The following is a 16,609-nucleotide window of genomic DNA, read 5'->3' as shown; positions in this document are numbered from 1 at the left end:
CCCTGCTGTTGGACACCGGTGCAAGTGTGTCTCTCCTGAATGTTGATACCTACAGTCAATTTTTCGGTTCACTGCCATTGTCCGCACCCTCAGCTGTCCTCTGTGGGTATGGTGACTCCAAAATCGATCTGGTTGGCTCTCTCCAAGTGACTGTCCGCTATGGAACCAAGCTGGTGCCCAATGCAGTTTTTCATGTGGCACGCCGTGGGGCCAACTTGATGGGCCTGGACCTGTTCTCCGCTCTGGGGTTCTCCCTCTTAGACACAAGGGGGGCAGCAATCCTGACTGTCGCCACACCTTGGCAGCAGAAGTGGCCATCGCTGTTTATGGGGCTGGGCTGCCTCTCCGCCTTCACCCATCAACCTCTCCTCAACCCTGCTGTGAAATCTGTCATCCAACCACTGCGCCGCATCCCGTTGGCTCTCCGTGATGGGGTCTCCGCCGAGCTGCAACAACTGCTGGAAGCTGGCATCATTGAACCGGTGGACGCGTCACCTTGGGTCTCAAACCTCGTGGTGGCTAAGAAGAAGTCGGGGGGCCTGCGTGTCTGCGTCGATCTACGTGCAGTAAATAAGGCAGTGGTCCCTGATAAGTATCCACTACACCACCTCAGAAGAACTCACTGCTCAGTTCTATGGCTCTGAGGTGTTCTCCAAGCTCGACCTCAGACAGGGGTACTTACAGGTGCCCCTCCACCCCAGCAGCCGAAACCTCACAGCCTTTGTGACACATGCAGGAGTGTTTCGCTACACCAGGATGCCTTTCGGTCTCAGCTCCGCCCCTAGCTACTTCCAGAAAATCATGGTCTCCGTGCTGGCTGGCATACTGGGCGTGGCCATTTATCTGGACGATATAGTGGTACACGGGCCCACCAGGGAAATCCACGACAAGCGCCTTAACATGGTCTTCGCAGCCCTGTCCAAGCACAAGCTAACTCTCAATGCTGAGAAATGTGTCCTCTCTGTGCCAGCCATCGACTTCGTGGGGTTCCGGCTGTCAGCGAGCAGTGTAACTCCACTACAATCCAACGTGGACGCCATTCAGGCCATCCCTGAGCCCAGCTCGGCCGCCCAGGTCGCCTCCTTCCTGGGTATGACAAGTTACTACCTGAGGTTTCTTCCCCAGTACTCTGCGACCACAGCCCCCCTGTGCCAGCTGCTGCGTAAAGACGAGCCATGGGTGTGGTCAAAGGCATGCAGTGACGCTGTGCGTGATCTCAAGACTCAACTGACTTCACCACCAGTGTTGGCTCACTTCGACATCTCCAGCTCCACCTTTGTGACCTGTGACGCATCAGCCACAGCGATAGGGGCTGTGCTGTCTCAAACCCAGAACGTTGTGGAGAAGCCCATTGCCTTCGCCTCCCGTGCCCTCAACCTGACCGAGCAGCGGTACTCCGTGGGTGAGCGTGAGGCGTTAGCCTGTATCTGGGCTTGTGAAAGGTGGCACCTCTACCTCTATGGCCGCTCCTTCACCCTCAGCACAGATCACCAGGCCCTGACAGCGCTGCTGTCCACATCTGGGACAGGCCACAAACCCCTGAGGCTGCACCGCTGGTCTGACCGCCTCCGCCAGTACAACTTCAGCCTGCAGTTCACCCCAGGCAGAGACAATGTTGTTGCCGACCTGCTCTCTCGCTCTTTCTCCACCCCAGCTCCACAGACGGACACTGACTGTGTGGAAAAGGACATTGTCCAAATGCTACACACACCCCTCCAGGCCACTGTCTCTCTGCAGGAGCTGAGGGCAGCCTCCGAACAGGACCCTGTCCTCTCCCAGCTCCGCACCTACATCCAGAACGGCTGGCCTCACAAGGTCCCAGAGGAGCTGGCTGCGTTCGCCCGAGTCAGACAGGAGCTCTCCTGCTGGAACGACACCTGCGTGGCACGTGGGTTTTGCACAGTGGTCCCAGCTGCTCTCCGTGCACGTGTTTTGAATACGGCGCATGAAGGCCACCTGGGCATTGTGAAACTGAAACAGCGCTGCCGAGACCTGGTGTGGTGGCCGGGGATAGACAGAGATATTGAGGCTCTGGTGAAGGACTGTTCTGCCTGCCTTGTGAGTGGCAAGACTGGCCACCAGGCTCCCCCACCCCTGCAACCTCTCGCCTGGCCCTCTCAGCCCTGGGAACACCTGCAGTTGGACATTTGTGGTGAGATCCATGGAGTTCCCCACCACCAACGCTTCATGGTGGTCGCCTACGATCTACACTCAAAATGGCCTGAACTCACCACTTCTGGCACTGTGACCTCACAGATCATCATCGACTTCCTGGACTCTCTTTTCTCTCGCTGGGGCCTCCCAAAGGCCATCACCACTGACAACGGCCCTCAGCTGGTCTCTGCTGAGTTCACTGCTTATCTCGAAAGCAAGGGCATCCGTCATATACGCACTGCGTACTACCACCCCCAGGCCAATGGCGGCGTTGAATGTTTTCACCAGTCACTGAAGAACGGCCTCAGAGCACACATGGCCCAAGGGTGCTCTTTCACGCAGGCCATCCGTCACACTCTGCTGCACTATCGGGCCACACAGCACTCGACCACAGGCGTCTCCCCAGCCTCTCTCATGCTAGGCCGGGAACTGTGCATGCCCCTTGACAGGCTCCGCCCCTCCACACCTCAGGCACCTCCCTCTGGGGTCAGAGCCTCAGTCACTCGTCAGCAGATGCGGATGAAGCAACGGTTTGACCAGTCAAAACGAACCAGGGTGCCAGACATCAATGTGTCAGACTGGGTCAGGGTCCGCAGGCCCCACAGGGACAATAAAATGGCTTCATACTGGTCCTCTCCTCTCCAAGTCACCCGTCAGCTGGGCCCAGCCACTTACCTCCTCAGCGATGGCACTCGGTGGCACTCCAGTCGTCTACGGAAGGTGTCAGCTCCGCCACACACAGCTGGTGACACAACCAAAGCCATTCCCTCAGCATGGCGAGACGCCCCGGGGCTTCATGCAGCTCCTACACGGGCCCCAGACATTTCTGGGCCTCAGCTTCCCCTGCCATCTCCCTCCCCACCTCGGCCTGCCCAGCCTACGGCCGCCCCGCGACCTGTTCGCACACGTTTACGCCCTGGCCATCTAGAGGACTTTGTGTCAACCTTTCATGTTTGAAATCCTGCCGGGGGGGGGGGGGAATGTTATGTCTGCACACATCGACAGTGCTGCATTTGATTTGGTGCTGTTCTATTGTGCTGGGATCGATTGGTGATGCCTGCGGGCTCTGGGTTGTTTGATCGGGTCTGCCTTTGATGCTGGTCAGTCTAAATAAAGAATGCCACGGAGAGGTTGTGTCGAGCGACAGCGCTGTGTCCTGACGTGATTTAAAAATACAATACTCTTCTCACTATTCTTTTGCCTATTTTTTCCCAGCCTCATCTTTTCATAACTTCAACGCTCTCCAATCCACTTTATCTGTCCTTTTTATTTTACTTTCACATTTTCCCATCTTATCCTTATCCTGCAGTTTATTATTTTTTTGCAGCTGTTTTTTTTCTTTTTCTTTTTTCTTTTCAGCTGTTCTACCAGTTTCAGGAAATCCAAATTTATTTTCACACATTGAAAACTGTTTACAGGAGTCATCACCATGTCGTTCACATGTAATTGTTACACATCCTGTCAAACAAGACCTGTCAGTTAAAAGTTTGCTTTGTTTCTTCCCCATTCTTTTAAACTGCAGTCACTCTTAACCGTAAATTTCCTATCATAACCATTCAATTGACATTATTCATTATTTCCTTTGCCAGTGGGTCGTCACACCTAAGTGAATGTCATTACCTTCAGACATCTTCACGTGGTCTTCAATACTGTATCCTCATTTAACTAAAAAGATGTATCACACAATTCCTTTCCCCACAATCTCACAACAGTCTCTTTTCACCCTGGGAGTCGGCTGTGAGCTGCCCTCGGGGGAGGTAGACTTCCTGGGTCTTAGGGGATTTTTTAAACCCCTTCACCAGACTGGCCGGCCAGATTTAATCCATGCAGAGAGTGGGTCAAAGAAGAATATGAATTAGGCATCCCGGACGAGCCCCCGAATTGTCGTGGCAATTATTTAATTCCACTCTGATGTTAAATGAGAAGCGAGACAAAAATCTCTTACAATATTGTCACACGATTTTAATATATGTTCAATAAACAGATGCACTCAAGCCCAGATGCTTGAATGCGTACTGATCAATACAGTACAGTCTCTCTTATAGGGCAGTTATCTGTTATTCCCCTCCTTATCTCATGTCTTCCAGCTCTCATCCCACCAAGGCCATTTCTCCACTTAGTGTGTACAGACTTGCTACACTCAGTGAGTCTCCCATACATTCCTCTGCTATCAACCAACAGTTAACAATAGGCCTTTATTTGTGTACCTGGAGAAGACAACTTATAAGACTGCCTTTGTTCTGTTACATATGGACTTTAAGCATCTATTTAAGCAATGTAAAATAAAGTTAAAGATGGTATAGCTCATACATGGTGAAGAATTAAAAGTAAGCAAATATCAAATATGAATTGCTCTCACACAACCATCATCATCATCATCAGTCAGGCACAGCAAACCGCATTGGCCATCATCCCATCGCGGTGTTGAATGGGGGAAAACAAAAATTAATGTGACTGGCAAAGAGGAGCATATAAACATCTCGCTGCACTAAGTGCACAACACCTACCCTCGTCTTGGCTTCGCTTTTGCTTGTGATTTCATTGATCCTTCTTCGTTCCTGGCTGAGCAGACATTCGGGTGATGGGGGGGGGGGGTTGCTCTAAGCTGACTGAGATGTGGTTTTGTAAGGATGCCAGACAGCGCTCCTGGACGATTCTCTCCCCACTTGATCACCAAGGACTTATTGTTAATTTTTTCTCTCACAAATACCTCTGGGAAGTCCAATCATTCCTCTTTCACACATTACTCAGTGACAAGAGACAGTCTGTGAAGATGAAGCAATTCTGTCTCGCTCGTTCGCTCTGAAGTGATTTGGAATTCATCTAACCATGAGGGGTTTGGTATCATTGTACATTATATTTGGTTTGTTTGACCGCAGGGGAGAGTGCATTGCTCCAGGATGGACAAGCATGAATATACTGTAGCGAATTCGGGGGCCAGTCTGAGAGACTGTCACCACAGGTGGGACGCGAACCCGTGTCTCCCGCTCCGCAAGCGACAACGTTAACCAGTCGACTAAAGGGTCCGACCCGTTAGTCAAGGACCAAAGTATCGATTTATCCATGCATGTTACACTACCCCACTCCTTCGGGAAGCGCGTCCCCGCGCTTCAGCATATCAGCTCCCTCACGCCTCTGGGCGCACGCGCTTCTGATGACCTCACGATCTCACCATCCCACTTCTGACACCAATGTAGCGAATTCGGGGGGCTGTCGACTGTTCAACGTTGTCGCTTGTGGAGTGAGAGACACGGGTTCGCGTCCCGGCTGTGGCGGTTCCCGGACTGCTACAATACTGACACTCATATGTGAAAAAGGAGGACAGTCTAATCATACAAATTGAGGGTGAGATGAAAAACCATACCTCGGAGACTTGTTTTCATGAAGTCTTTCCTGTCGCATGTCTAGCTGTCAGCTCACGGTTTTATGCCTTTCTCTCAACCTGCCTGGGTGACGGAGCGTGTGTGTGTGTGTGTGTGTGTGTGTGTGTGTGTGTGTGTGTGTGTGTGTGTGTGTGTGTGTGTGTGTGTGTGTGTGTGTGTGTGTTTTGGGGGGGGATTTGTAGTATCACAGAACTTTGTCAGGGAATGGTCCAAAAAAAAAAAAAAAAACAAACAAACAAAAAACCCCATCAATACACTTACAATGAGAATTAAGCTTTCAGCGACTTAAGGATCCGTTTTTATAATTGCTTTTCCTTAACTGTTATGCTGTATGCAGTGCCGCAGTGTTTTGTTTTGTTTTTTTCCAGAATCAGAAATTGATTTATTGCCATATGCATTACATGCACTAGGAATGTAGCTTGGCATTGATGGTACAATAAAGATTGCGACAAAAAAAGCTGTCATATATAAAACAAAAAATATTATATATAAATTATATATATATATATATATATATATATAAATTATATATATAATAATATATAGTACTTTAATTTTTTGTTGTTTAAATCTTTTTAGATCAATTTTATGTATATAATCATATACATAAAACAGATCTAAAAGGACAAACAGCAAAAAAGTAATATAAAATTAGTATATATGTGTGTGTGTGTGCGTGCGTGCGTGCGTGCGTGCGTGTGTGTGGGAGAGCGGCTGTCGTCATTGTGGCTGATGTTGAATCTTACATGATTTAGGAATAATATCTCAACATTTGGATGTGGATTTGGAGGGGATGATTTGTGGTTTTGTGAAAAATGAAACTCTTCTCTTCCGTCCATCACCAGTTTCATCCTACTTGGGTCACTTGGTGGGGATCCATCTTCCTGGGAACATGAGCTCCAGCACGCCTACGTAATCGGAACGTACTTCCTCCTATCCATTTCCGTACACAAACCACTCAGCTGATGACGTGTGCATTCCGTGGCTAGTAGTTAGCAGGATAAGCTAGCCACCTGTTAGAATAAAGGTGTCTTTTTCTGCAAAGTACTAAACCAAAGGGAAACCTTTAAATAAACGCAGAATATGGAGACGCTTTACCACCAGACGAACAAGTTAGTATCGCTATTTTATGAACGACAACTGTGTACTGATTGATTTTGCCAGCTAACGGTAATTAGCTACAAGCGTGTCACCTAAAGTTAAACAGCTGTAAATGCTATTTCTTCTCGGTAAGGTTAGTGTAGGAATATATGGATTTGTGTTGACGGAGTTGTTTCCTTGAGATTACGCATTTAGTGTGAAAACACTTACTCTAGTAACCAAGAGACCGTTAGCCTGATACAATGTCCGGGTTCCCGAATTGACGCCTTATGGTCACAAATCAGACGAAGTGTAACAACGAGGTATCTTTATTCAAGCCCTGACTAATGAGACACACGTTTTGATCAAGTTCTCCTTACGAAAGTTTTTGGAGCACTCATCGACAAGTAATGACTTTGCGGACAGGTAGAGATATTTTTGTTTTGCGCAAAAATATCTCAGTTTAGTATATGTAGTAGATGTTATTTAACTAGTTGTTTACATGGTCCCTTCGATTCTTCACTCATCTTCTCTCGATTAGGCAAATCCATGAGCTGCAGTCTCACATGGGAAGACTGGAGTCAACAGATCGCCAGTCAGTACACCGTGAGTAGACAGTGTTTTACCGAAATGTTTCCCTCCTTTCCTTGTCCATGGAAGATAGAGTTGCTGTTTAAATTCGGTACCGTTTTGGCTGCCCTGTAAACCACCTAATCACCCTGACTTAATGATGTCTGGCTGTGTTGGTGCCATTGGGTTGAACTGGATGTAGTATATATCTGAGAAGGGGCAGCCTTCTTATTTTCTTTGACATCACTGGCAGAGTTTTGGACAAGTTGTCTGTTTTCTGTTGGTCTCTAAATGAACCGTTCTGAGCCAGGCTGGTGCCAGGACAGGAAGCAAGAGGGGTGTGGGCACATTGGGAGAAACTGGGAGGGCTCGTCTTTAGATAATGGTGGGAGCCTGGCAGCCACCCCCGGACAATGACATCAACTCACACGTCGGGGTGGGTTGCATAGACCCAAGAAAGTCCTAATGGAATAGGGGTGTGGGGGCCAAACGACACTGGCCTGGACCTTTTTTTAAATGGTCAGATAAAAGTTCATAATGAGTGTTGTGCCGCCACTTTGTTTTTGAGACTATCAACAAGTTGAGAATGGAGGTTGCAACAGCGGCCGATAATTTGTATTTTGACTTCAAGCAACTTAAATAGAAGCTAATTTATTTGTATTTTGTATTGTTTTCATGCTTACCCAGTAGACATAATAGAAGGATAGAGATAAAAACGCACATTTACTGCTCCTTGTAATCAAACTAAATGTAATCGACTGGAAAATGTACAGTTTTGACAAAATAGCACAGACTCATTGACACACAGAAGAACATACTAATATGCACATATAAGTTAATATTCATTTTCATCTATGTATGTATGAAACACTTCTGTTTTTTATTGTATTCTTCTTTCAAGTTTTGGAGAATGAACTGCAGGCTAGAATTGACCAGATCTTCAATCATTTAGAACGTCTCGAAATCCTGGCCAGCAAGGAACCACTGAACCGCCGCCAGAATGCCAAATTGTGAGTTTGGAAAAGAGTCGATGACTGATGTAGACCCTAGAGCCCCAGCGGCTAGTGGGGTGATTCATATATCATACAGGCGTGGGAAAGGTGTAGAAGGAGAGACAGGCAGCATTCTCCTGCCCTGCAGGGATTTCTTTTATGAAAACATTTCCGCAGAAGCCCCATCACCATCAGCATTCCTGCTGTATTGGGCAAAGTGTCATTTCTGAGCTGGGTAAACAGGCCCAAGGGGAAACTGCGCCCCATCCGACAGCACCCCCTCTGATGGTGGGACAGCTCAGATCAGGCCGCAGGACTGAGCCAGCCACAGATGACGTGAAGGAGAGTTTGGCTGTGAGGGACAGGTGTTTCCTGCTAGGTCAGATATGAAATGAAGAACCATTCACATTAACCCAAAAATTTAGGAGCAGATTCAGCAACACAGTCGAGGTATAACTGACATTATGGAACATGTCATAAATTGAGTGTCAGAAAACATCGAAAATGCTTTGCGTAGTTGTTTAATAAAGCCCTTTTTCCCACATTGTGACACTTCAAAGGTTTGTGAGTAGTTGCTTCTGTTGCCTACCTCAGGCGGGTGGACCAGCTCAAATACGATGTTCAGCACCTGCAGACGGCCTTACGAAACTTCCAGCATCGACGCTATGCCAGAGAGGCCCAGGAAAGAGAAAGGGAGGAACTCATGAGCCGTACCTTCACTACCAATGTAAGTCTGATGTGCCATAAAACAGGATGGGAAATTAATGGCAGCCACTAGCCCAATTGTGGATTTAATTTGTGATTTGATCAGTTAACGTGTTTCTTCCAGACACTATCAGGTTAACAAAACCAGCATTTGAAGCTTATCTGAAAAAGCAGTTTTAGGAGGCGAAATTGATCTCGTTGGCTTATGGAGGATAGAAGTTAGTTTCCTGCCCTGCTTTGAAGTAGTGTGATGGTAAATAAAAATTTGCATAATCCACAGAATGAGAAGGGTGAAATGTATATGTTGGATGATGTTTGCTTTTGTGCGCGTAGGACGCAGACACCTCTATACCCATAGACGAGACCCTACAGTTTAACTCAAGCCTGCACAATGCACACAGAAACATGGACGATCTCCTGGGCAGCGGAAGTGGCATCCTCACCGGCCTCAGAGATCAAAGGGGGACACTCAAGGTATGTGTGACCGTGTCCCATCGGCACCAAAGTAGAAGTCATTCAGTTTTTTCCTACAGAATGAATCCACAATACAACAGGACAAGGGGTGGGCTTAAGTCAGCCAAAACTTTCCTTAGATGACCTAAAGCAAGAAATATTCTCAAATAAACCCTGACGCAGTTTTTTGCATCCACAGCTTTCACAACAGTGCGATTGTTACCATGCGTATGCTCAAAGAGGGTGAGCCCTTATTTCCAGGGAGGAGATGGTCTTCCTGTTATTTTTTTTTGTTTTGTTTCGTTTTATTTTTCCCCCCATCCCTCGACTTATCAGGGTGTGGCTGGTGATCAACACTCATGGCCCTGTTGGTCACATGGCCTGGTCGTGAGAAACCGCTGAGGCCAGGGTGGAGTAGTGAGACAGAGAGGGTGTTTTCCCTCAGACAGCGACGCCCCAATAAGTTGAAGTTAGTCAGATAATGGCGGTTTGGAAGAGTTCCTGCACAACATCTATTTGCTAAATAGTTCCCTGCATTTGTGGTTTCTTCAGCTTTGAGCAACCACATGCATTGGTTTGCATGAAGTTGTTTTATCTTTCATACAAATCTGGTTTTGATTCGGCTATCTCCAGGGGACCCATAAGAAGATGCTGGACGTGGCCAATATGTTGGGGTTGTCCAACACAGTGATGAGACTGATTGAGAGGCGTGCTACCCAGGATAAGTTCATCATGATCGGAGGCATGCTGCTGACCTGCATCGTCATGTTTCTGGTCGTCAAGTACCTGGGCTGAATACTCAACTGTTTACAATGGCAACTTTCCATCAGTCTTCTCAGACATTTTTGCACCACAGCCCCCATGAGATGTGAATGGTTATAGAATAAATAATTCTAGCGTGTTTTTGAACTATTGGAATAGAACAGAAAGACTTTTTATTTTGAAAACTGTACCATTATCTCTCATGTTCGATCATTCAGAAAAAAGTGCATCTGCAAATCTGTAAGATTTGGTAAGTTAAAATATAAATACAATATTTAATTCCACTCCAAGCTGAAAGGTGGCATCTGATAACCACTGCCTCACATCCATTATCCAGCTGTTCCTGGAAGCCATCTGATTGTGGAAAGCGGCAATACGAAGGAATATTTCACTTGTTTACTACATTCTCTGTTCTTCTAAATTAGTGTTTGTTCGACAGTTACGGTTTTGATCTCGTGCACGAGCAATGTCCATGTCAATTGTTTAACTATTTTCTGCCGTCATTCCCACTAACCAAGAGAAATGTCCCTCCAAAAAAGATGCTAACTATGACCTGATCCTACATCACATTTCATCACATAAGAAGCTCTTATTTATGAAAGGTGATATTTAATCAGAGATGAAAAGTTGGTCAATTGGGATCTCGGAATAACCATGAAGTGTTTGCCAGTTTGCCATGCAGTTTCATAAAAATGACTACCCCTGTAAGATTCTCTGGGATTTATGCTTGGATCTAGTCTCACTATGTGAGTGTTTAGTCCTCTGAATACAAAAAAGTGTTTGTGTTCACAATAAATGTAATTTTTATCTGGTGATTGTGCTTGCTATAGGCTCCAATAACAAGGCTGAGGTCAATCTTTGATATACTTCCTTTACAACATAGCATGTCAGACATTAGGATTTACAGTAGAACTGGTTTTGCAAGGGCTTTTTCTTCCACTGTAAGCAGAACTGAAAGCTTTAGCTCAAGCCTTTGAACCTGTCTAACTTCACTAGTTTTCCTTGGCATGGGAATAAGAGAACCCCCCCAACATCAGATCCGTGGAACGGCAGACTAGAAAACGCTTCCTGATTGCTTTTATGCACGAGGCAGTTTAAACGTCTTCACAACTAAACACAAAGCAGCTCTAGCACCACCTGTTGATGTGTTTTCAACATCAAGAAGTGAAGAGAAATTAAAGCAAACGTTTTTCTAGTTAACAAGAAGAATCTGAGGTTTCACATAAAAAAACCTAGACAGGTGAACTCAAAAGATTTTATTTGCTGAAGCATAGCAAGATTGAAAAAGACAACTGCTACCGTTTTATAGATCATGATCCTCTGACATCCCAGCCTATCCTAGCCAAGATAGTTTAGAAATAACCTTGTTAAACACATGCATTTGTCCATTCTCCTTCCAAATTGTCATTATTCTTTGTCAGCCTTTTCAACAGTAGCGTCAAACCTCTAGAATGTTATTAGGTTTAACTACAGCAATTTTATTTACAAAATTAGACAAAAAGCATAACTCCTCTGAAGGGAACTTTGGAAAATAATTTAAAAACAGAAAAATACAATTATTGCAGTATACTACAATCATATTGTTACATGATGCAAAAGCAGCATCTTGATGTACAGATTTCAGTGCAAGTCATTCAGGTGTACCCTTACCACTGGGAGCACGACCAGTGCATCTGATAGCTGGGGCTTATGGACCACCTAAAGCATAATTCCCATTGCTCAAAAAATGGGGTTGTGTATGGGACAATTTCATGCCAATATAGGCATTGTTGCATAAAATTAATATAGGTGTCATATTAGAGGGATTCTTCACATTACACACTAATATGTACAACTTACCGCATCACAAATTTTCGAGACCAAGGAACCAATAGAAAGCAAGTAGTCATATGAGAATAAAAGTATAGAGAATTACAAACACAGTCTGACTTTCTGGAGCAACCAGAATACATTACAGAGGGAAAACTCCTCCTGTCTGGTTCAAAACCCACTTCCTGACCATCTCGTACTTTCCCACAACATGGTTCTGTTCATGGCTTGAGCCAATGTGTCTCTTTGGCTGCAGGAAACAAGTTTAGAACATTTAAAATCATTAACTGTGGCAAATAAAAATACTCCAGTGAATTCTTGACCTGGCTTCCCATTTATTACAATGGGTGTCTTATATTTTCAGTGTCAGTATACACGTTTTGGGGTCTCTGGCATTAATAAGAAACATATCTAGGCAATGCATTGCCATTACAGAGGAAAAACTTAATAAGGGCCAGGAGCAAATGTAGTTGCCAAGTTGTGGGCTGTACCACTTGGTGGCTGTAACACTGCATTTTGTCAGCCATTGGTGGTTTGGTGGCAAGCTACGTGCTTCCTATGTGTCACTGTCTGCACACTGTTGCGACAGGACCTCCATCAAATTTTTCTCTTCCATGTCTCCGCCAAACCGTTCGGTAAATTCCCCTCCTGGCTCGTTGCATTGGTTTTACCACTTCAGTGCAACTCCTCCATCAGGAGCCATGGTTAGGGGGGTGCTGGAGGTCCTGCCCTGAGAAGATGGGGTGTAGGAGGGGGTGGAGCTGGAGAGCTGCAGCTGCAGCAGCTTGTGAGGGCCTGGGGGTGAAGAGGGTGGGGTACAGGGCTGTGTGTGGGACGTGATGGAGGGCTAAGGGGGTGTGATGTAGTGCAGAGGCTGGGATAATGTGTATGGGTTGCCCAGACAGGAAGGCTGTGGGGTGGGCGGGGATCAAACCAGCATGTCCCAGCGAATGTCCCAGAGAATGACCGAGGGAGTGGCCCAGGGGAGAAAGGGAGATGGGGGTAAGGTGATGCTGAGGAATGTGGTGTACCTGGGCCAGCTGTGCATGGGCAGGGTGGGGGTGATGGGGATGTGCTGGGTGGATACCCATGGCTGCAGCAGTGGCTGCGTGGTGCTGCAGGATAGCATGCTGCACAGTGGTGATGGAGGTGGCTGAGGCAACTGAAGCAGCTGGCTGCTGGATGTGGATTTGCTGAAGGGTGGGGGGAGGTGGAGCTGGGGCCAGGTTGGCGGCAGCAGCAGCGGCAGCGGCAGCCGAGGGGAAGGTTTTCACCTGCTTGGCCAGGAGCTGTTGCTGGATGTGCTGCTGGGCGGCCTGCTGCAGCTTGCTGTACTTCTCCATCTCCTCAGGGGTGAAGGTGATGGGCTGACTCTCCAGAGGAGCCAGGCCATCCTCCTCATCCTCCATGCCCTCCTCCTCCAGGCTGGGTGGGGGATAAGCGGGATAGGCATGCATGGAGTGCTGCTGCTGCATATCAGGCATAAGCGGCTCCATCATGGTGTTCTGAGAGGGGTCCTGCGCCGCCTCTCCCTGGTACTGGGGCATCAGCATGGAGGGCTCCTGCTCAAAGAGGGGCCGGGCCTCGTGCTGTACCTGTGCTTCAGGATTTTGCTGCTGTACCTCTTCTTGCACAACTGTGTTTTGTGGGGCCTCTTCAACCTTCTGGACTGGCGGAGCAGGAGGTGGCGGTGGCGGGGGGAACTCCCTTATCGGCTCCACCAGGATTACTTCTCTTTCTGCCTCAAAGCCTTTCCCTGTTGCTGACTTTTCTCCCTCTTCAGGTCTGGTTAGGGGAATTATAGGCTTCTTCCCTGCCTGGAGCTTACCAAAGAGGGGCAACATGGCTTTGTTTCCTAGGGCAGGGGGCAGTTTTGGGCCAAAGTAGCCCTGTGGTGGGTCCTTGATCTTAACGCCCGACTTAGATCCTGGGGCTGAGTCATCAGAGCCTTTTTTAGACTGGACCTTCTCCAGCAGCTGGCGAGCCGTCAGGGAGTTCCTCTGCTCCCCTGCATCACGAGACACCCCTAGCCTCAGGCCCTGCGAGGTGGATGAGTGGCTGTTGCGGTTGGTACCTCTTGCTGACGTGGAGCGAGGAGACTGTGAGCGGTAGATACGGGAGCGGTTGAAGTCCCTCCGATGTGTATCGCTGTCTCCACGGCTTCTATGGGTACGTCGGTGGGGGGAGCCCTTGGTGGAGCTGGAGGAGCGACTGGCTGAGCTGCGGCTCCGGCTGTAGCTCCGCCTCCATGACCGGGTGCTGCTGCTGCGGCTCCGGCTACTGGAGCTCCGGGAACTACTACGACGCCGCCGCCTGTGCCTCTTCCTGCGGCTGTGACTGCGGGAGCGTGAGCGTGACTCCTCTGAGGAGGATGAGGAGTAGTGGTGTCTCCGCGAGCGCCGGCGACGCTCTCTGCTGCCCCTTCGTTCATACTCAGAGTCTGATGACTGTTTGGAGTGCCTCCGCCGGTGGCCTTTGTTGCTGTAGTCACTGTAGCTGTCAGAGTAGCTGTGGCTATGGTGGCTGTAGGCACTGCTGCCAGCTGAGGAGCGTTCTGAACTGCTTGAGTATGAGCGACTGCGAGAGGCCTGGCCACGCTGCTGCCGCCGACTACTACCCCGTCTCTCCCCTCGCCGTGAAGAGCGGCTGTGGGAGCGGCCCGAGTCCTCACTACGGTGTCGCCGCTGTTCCCGGGGACTTGACCGGCGATGGCGTGAACGCTGTGCAGTGGAACCTCCCTCCTCTTCACTCTCGCTGCTAGGAGGTCTGCCCGGACCAGGACTTTTCTGAGCTGAGGTTGAACAGGAGGCACTTTGGGGTGTGCCAGCATCGGTCCTCTGTTTCTTGGTGCCATTGTGCTCTTCAGAGGACTTGGCCTTGCTATCGGCACCTATTCCAGCACCTCCTTCCTCTACCGTAGACTTGGAGTGCACTTCCTTGGCGGAACGTTTCCTCTTTCCTGGTTCTGTTCCTGTAGCTGCTACTGCACCAGTTATCATCTGAGCAGAGGAAACTTTGTCCTCCCCTTTTGGCTTTGCTCTCTCCTGTTCGTCCCCTGTTGCGTCTTGCACTTTATTTTTACTCTTTTTTCGTTTGTGTTTCTTCTTCTTTTTGGGCTTTTCTCCCATGACCTCCAATTCTGCTTCCCCACCCTCTGCCATTCCTTTTTCTCTTCCTTTGCGCTTGGAGCGCTTTGCAGACTTCCTATGCTTCTTCTTCTTTTTCTTCTTCTTAGCACCACTGCTTCCAGTTCCTGGCTTTTGCTCATCCCCTTCTGACTGACCAGACTCTCCCTTTAACACAGGTTCATCTTTGTTAGTGCTGGGTCCAGGGTTAGTGGCAGTGTCTGTCTCAGACAGTAAGGCAGCCGTTCCTGGTTCTTTCTCGGTGCCTTCTTCACAAGGCTTGGGGGACTTGCCCGCTTTCCCACCACGTGGTCCTTTGTTGCGAGACAGCTTAAAATCAAAGTAAAGGGGATTGCAGCTGTAAGACAGAGAGGGCTCAGCCTTTGTGAATTCAAGCAGTTCCGAGGGCCACTGTAGGGTGGTGCTCTCATCTTTGCTTAGGACAGGGAAGAAGGGACCAGTTGGGATTTTGGGGCCAAGGTTGGGGTCCGTAGTGTCCTGCTTGCTCTCTGTCTCTTCAGGTGTTGTAGTAGAAGCAGTCTCCATTGCACAGGAAGAACGCTCCTCTGTCTTCACTTCGGGTGATGAAGGGTTTGGCTCTGGAGCACTGGTTGAAGCAGCTTTCCCTGGCTCCTCAGTCTTGCACGCTGAAATGTCAGCCTCAGTCTGCTCAGAACTTTCCTCAGTTTTTTTCTCCACCTCCTCATCTTCTTCGTCGTCGTCGTCGTCCTCCTTGCTTTCACACTGGTCAGTGGCCTTCATGAAAAGCAGAAACTGGAAGTGGGGTTTCACACGGCAGTGTGCTGGGGGTATGTAGTGGTAATACTGAGGCTCCTGTCCAGCATAACCCTCCTCCTTCTTCATCATCATCTTCAGCTTATTGAGAGTGGAAGCCAGAGAGGCGCCGTCATCCTGCTGCTGCGTGTCTTCTGTCCCCAGCGCAGCACCACCTTCTCCTCCATCACCTCCTTCCGTTGCTCCCTTGGGGCTGTCTGTGTTGCAGGCTTCCTCTTGTCCACTGGCCCGCTCACCCTCCTGTCCCTCCTCGCCCTCCATGACCTCCTCACCGTGGTCAGCAAACACGGCAGCTGCGGTTTCTAGTTTCACTGGGGCTTTCTTGGCGAAGGAGAAGGACACGCTGACTTTGGATGCTCCAGTTGGGGTTGGGGAGGAGGAGCTGCTCTTGCCCAGAGAGAAGCTGATAGTGGGGCCTGGCTTTGGGGACGCCTGCTCACTCTTGTCTCCCAACAAACCCTCTGTGATGCTGTTTGTCAGAGAAACATTCTCAGATACAGTGCTGTCACCATCTTCTGGCCTCTCTTCATCCACAGCCACAGTTGTGGTTTTGAACATGGGCCCACTTCCTGGAGTGCTGGAACAAAAGACAACAATGGCAAGGAGTTTTGGGATAAGTGTTTCCATTTTAACTAGTAAGCTGTAATAGTACTGACAGTAAAAAATATAAGCTATCTCTTCCAAAAACCCTGATCCAAGTTTTTTCAGCTTTTAAATTATTCTTTTTTTTAACAGCTAATTGATGTCATACCCATTACATTGGATCAATGCATTCTTCCAG

At 48.4% G+C, this 16,609-nt stretch overlaps 2 protein-coding genes across 7 annotated transcripts in view; one reads left to right on the top strand and one right to left on the bottom strand.

Moving 5' to 3' along the window:
• Window positions 1-6,493: 6,493 nt before the first annotated feature.
• gosr2 (golgi SNAP receptor complex member 2) lies at window positions 6,494-10,973 on the top strand. 2 transcript variants are annotated; one of them, XM_056287321.1, is made up of 6 exons: window positions 6,494-6,649; window positions 7,159-7,223; window positions 8,089-8,197; window positions 8,774-8,906; window positions 9,218-9,358; window positions 9,971-10,972. In XM_056287321.1, the coding sequence occupies exons 1-6, from the start codon at window positions 6,621-6,623 to the stop codon at window positions 10,130-10,132; spliced, it is 639 nt and encodes a 212-aa protein (XP_056143296.1). In that variant the 5' UTR covers window positions 6,494-6,620; the 3' UTR covers window positions 10,133-10,972. The 2 variants fall into 2 exon arrangements, with proteins under 2 accessions (XP_056143296.1, XP_056143297.1); XM_056287322.1 differs by lacking the exon at window positions 6,494-6,649 and adding an exon at window positions 6,736-7,043 and having other exon boundaries at window positions 9,971-10,973.
• Window positions 10,974-11,342: 369 nt separating this feature from the next.
• Window positions 11,343-16,609, bottom strand: part of gpatch8 (G patch domain containing 8) — a 56,105-nt gene continuing 50,838 nt past the window's right edge. For all 5 annotated transcript variants that reach the window (XM_056287316.1, XM_056287317.1, XM_056287319.1 and 2 more), the window contains one exon: window positions 11,343-16,405. In XM_056287316.1, the coding sequence (XP_056143291.1) occupies window positions 12,601-16,405 (3,805 nt within the window). In that variant the 3' untranslated portion in view covers window positions 11,343-12,600. The remainder of the gene's footprint in view (window positions 16,406-16,609) is intronic.

This window comes from Lampris incognitus, chromosome 10 (assembly GCF_029633865.1).
Source record: "Lampris incognitus isolate fLamInc1 chromosome 10, fLamInc1.hap2, whole genome shotgun sequence".
In the NCBI taxonomy this organism is placed as follows: domain Eukaryota; kingdom Metazoa; phylum Chordata; class Actinopteri; order Lampriformes; family Lampridae; genus Lampris; species Lampris incognitus.
Note: the sequence above shows the minus strand (reverse complement) of the source record. Positions and strands in the feature narration are given on the sequence as shown.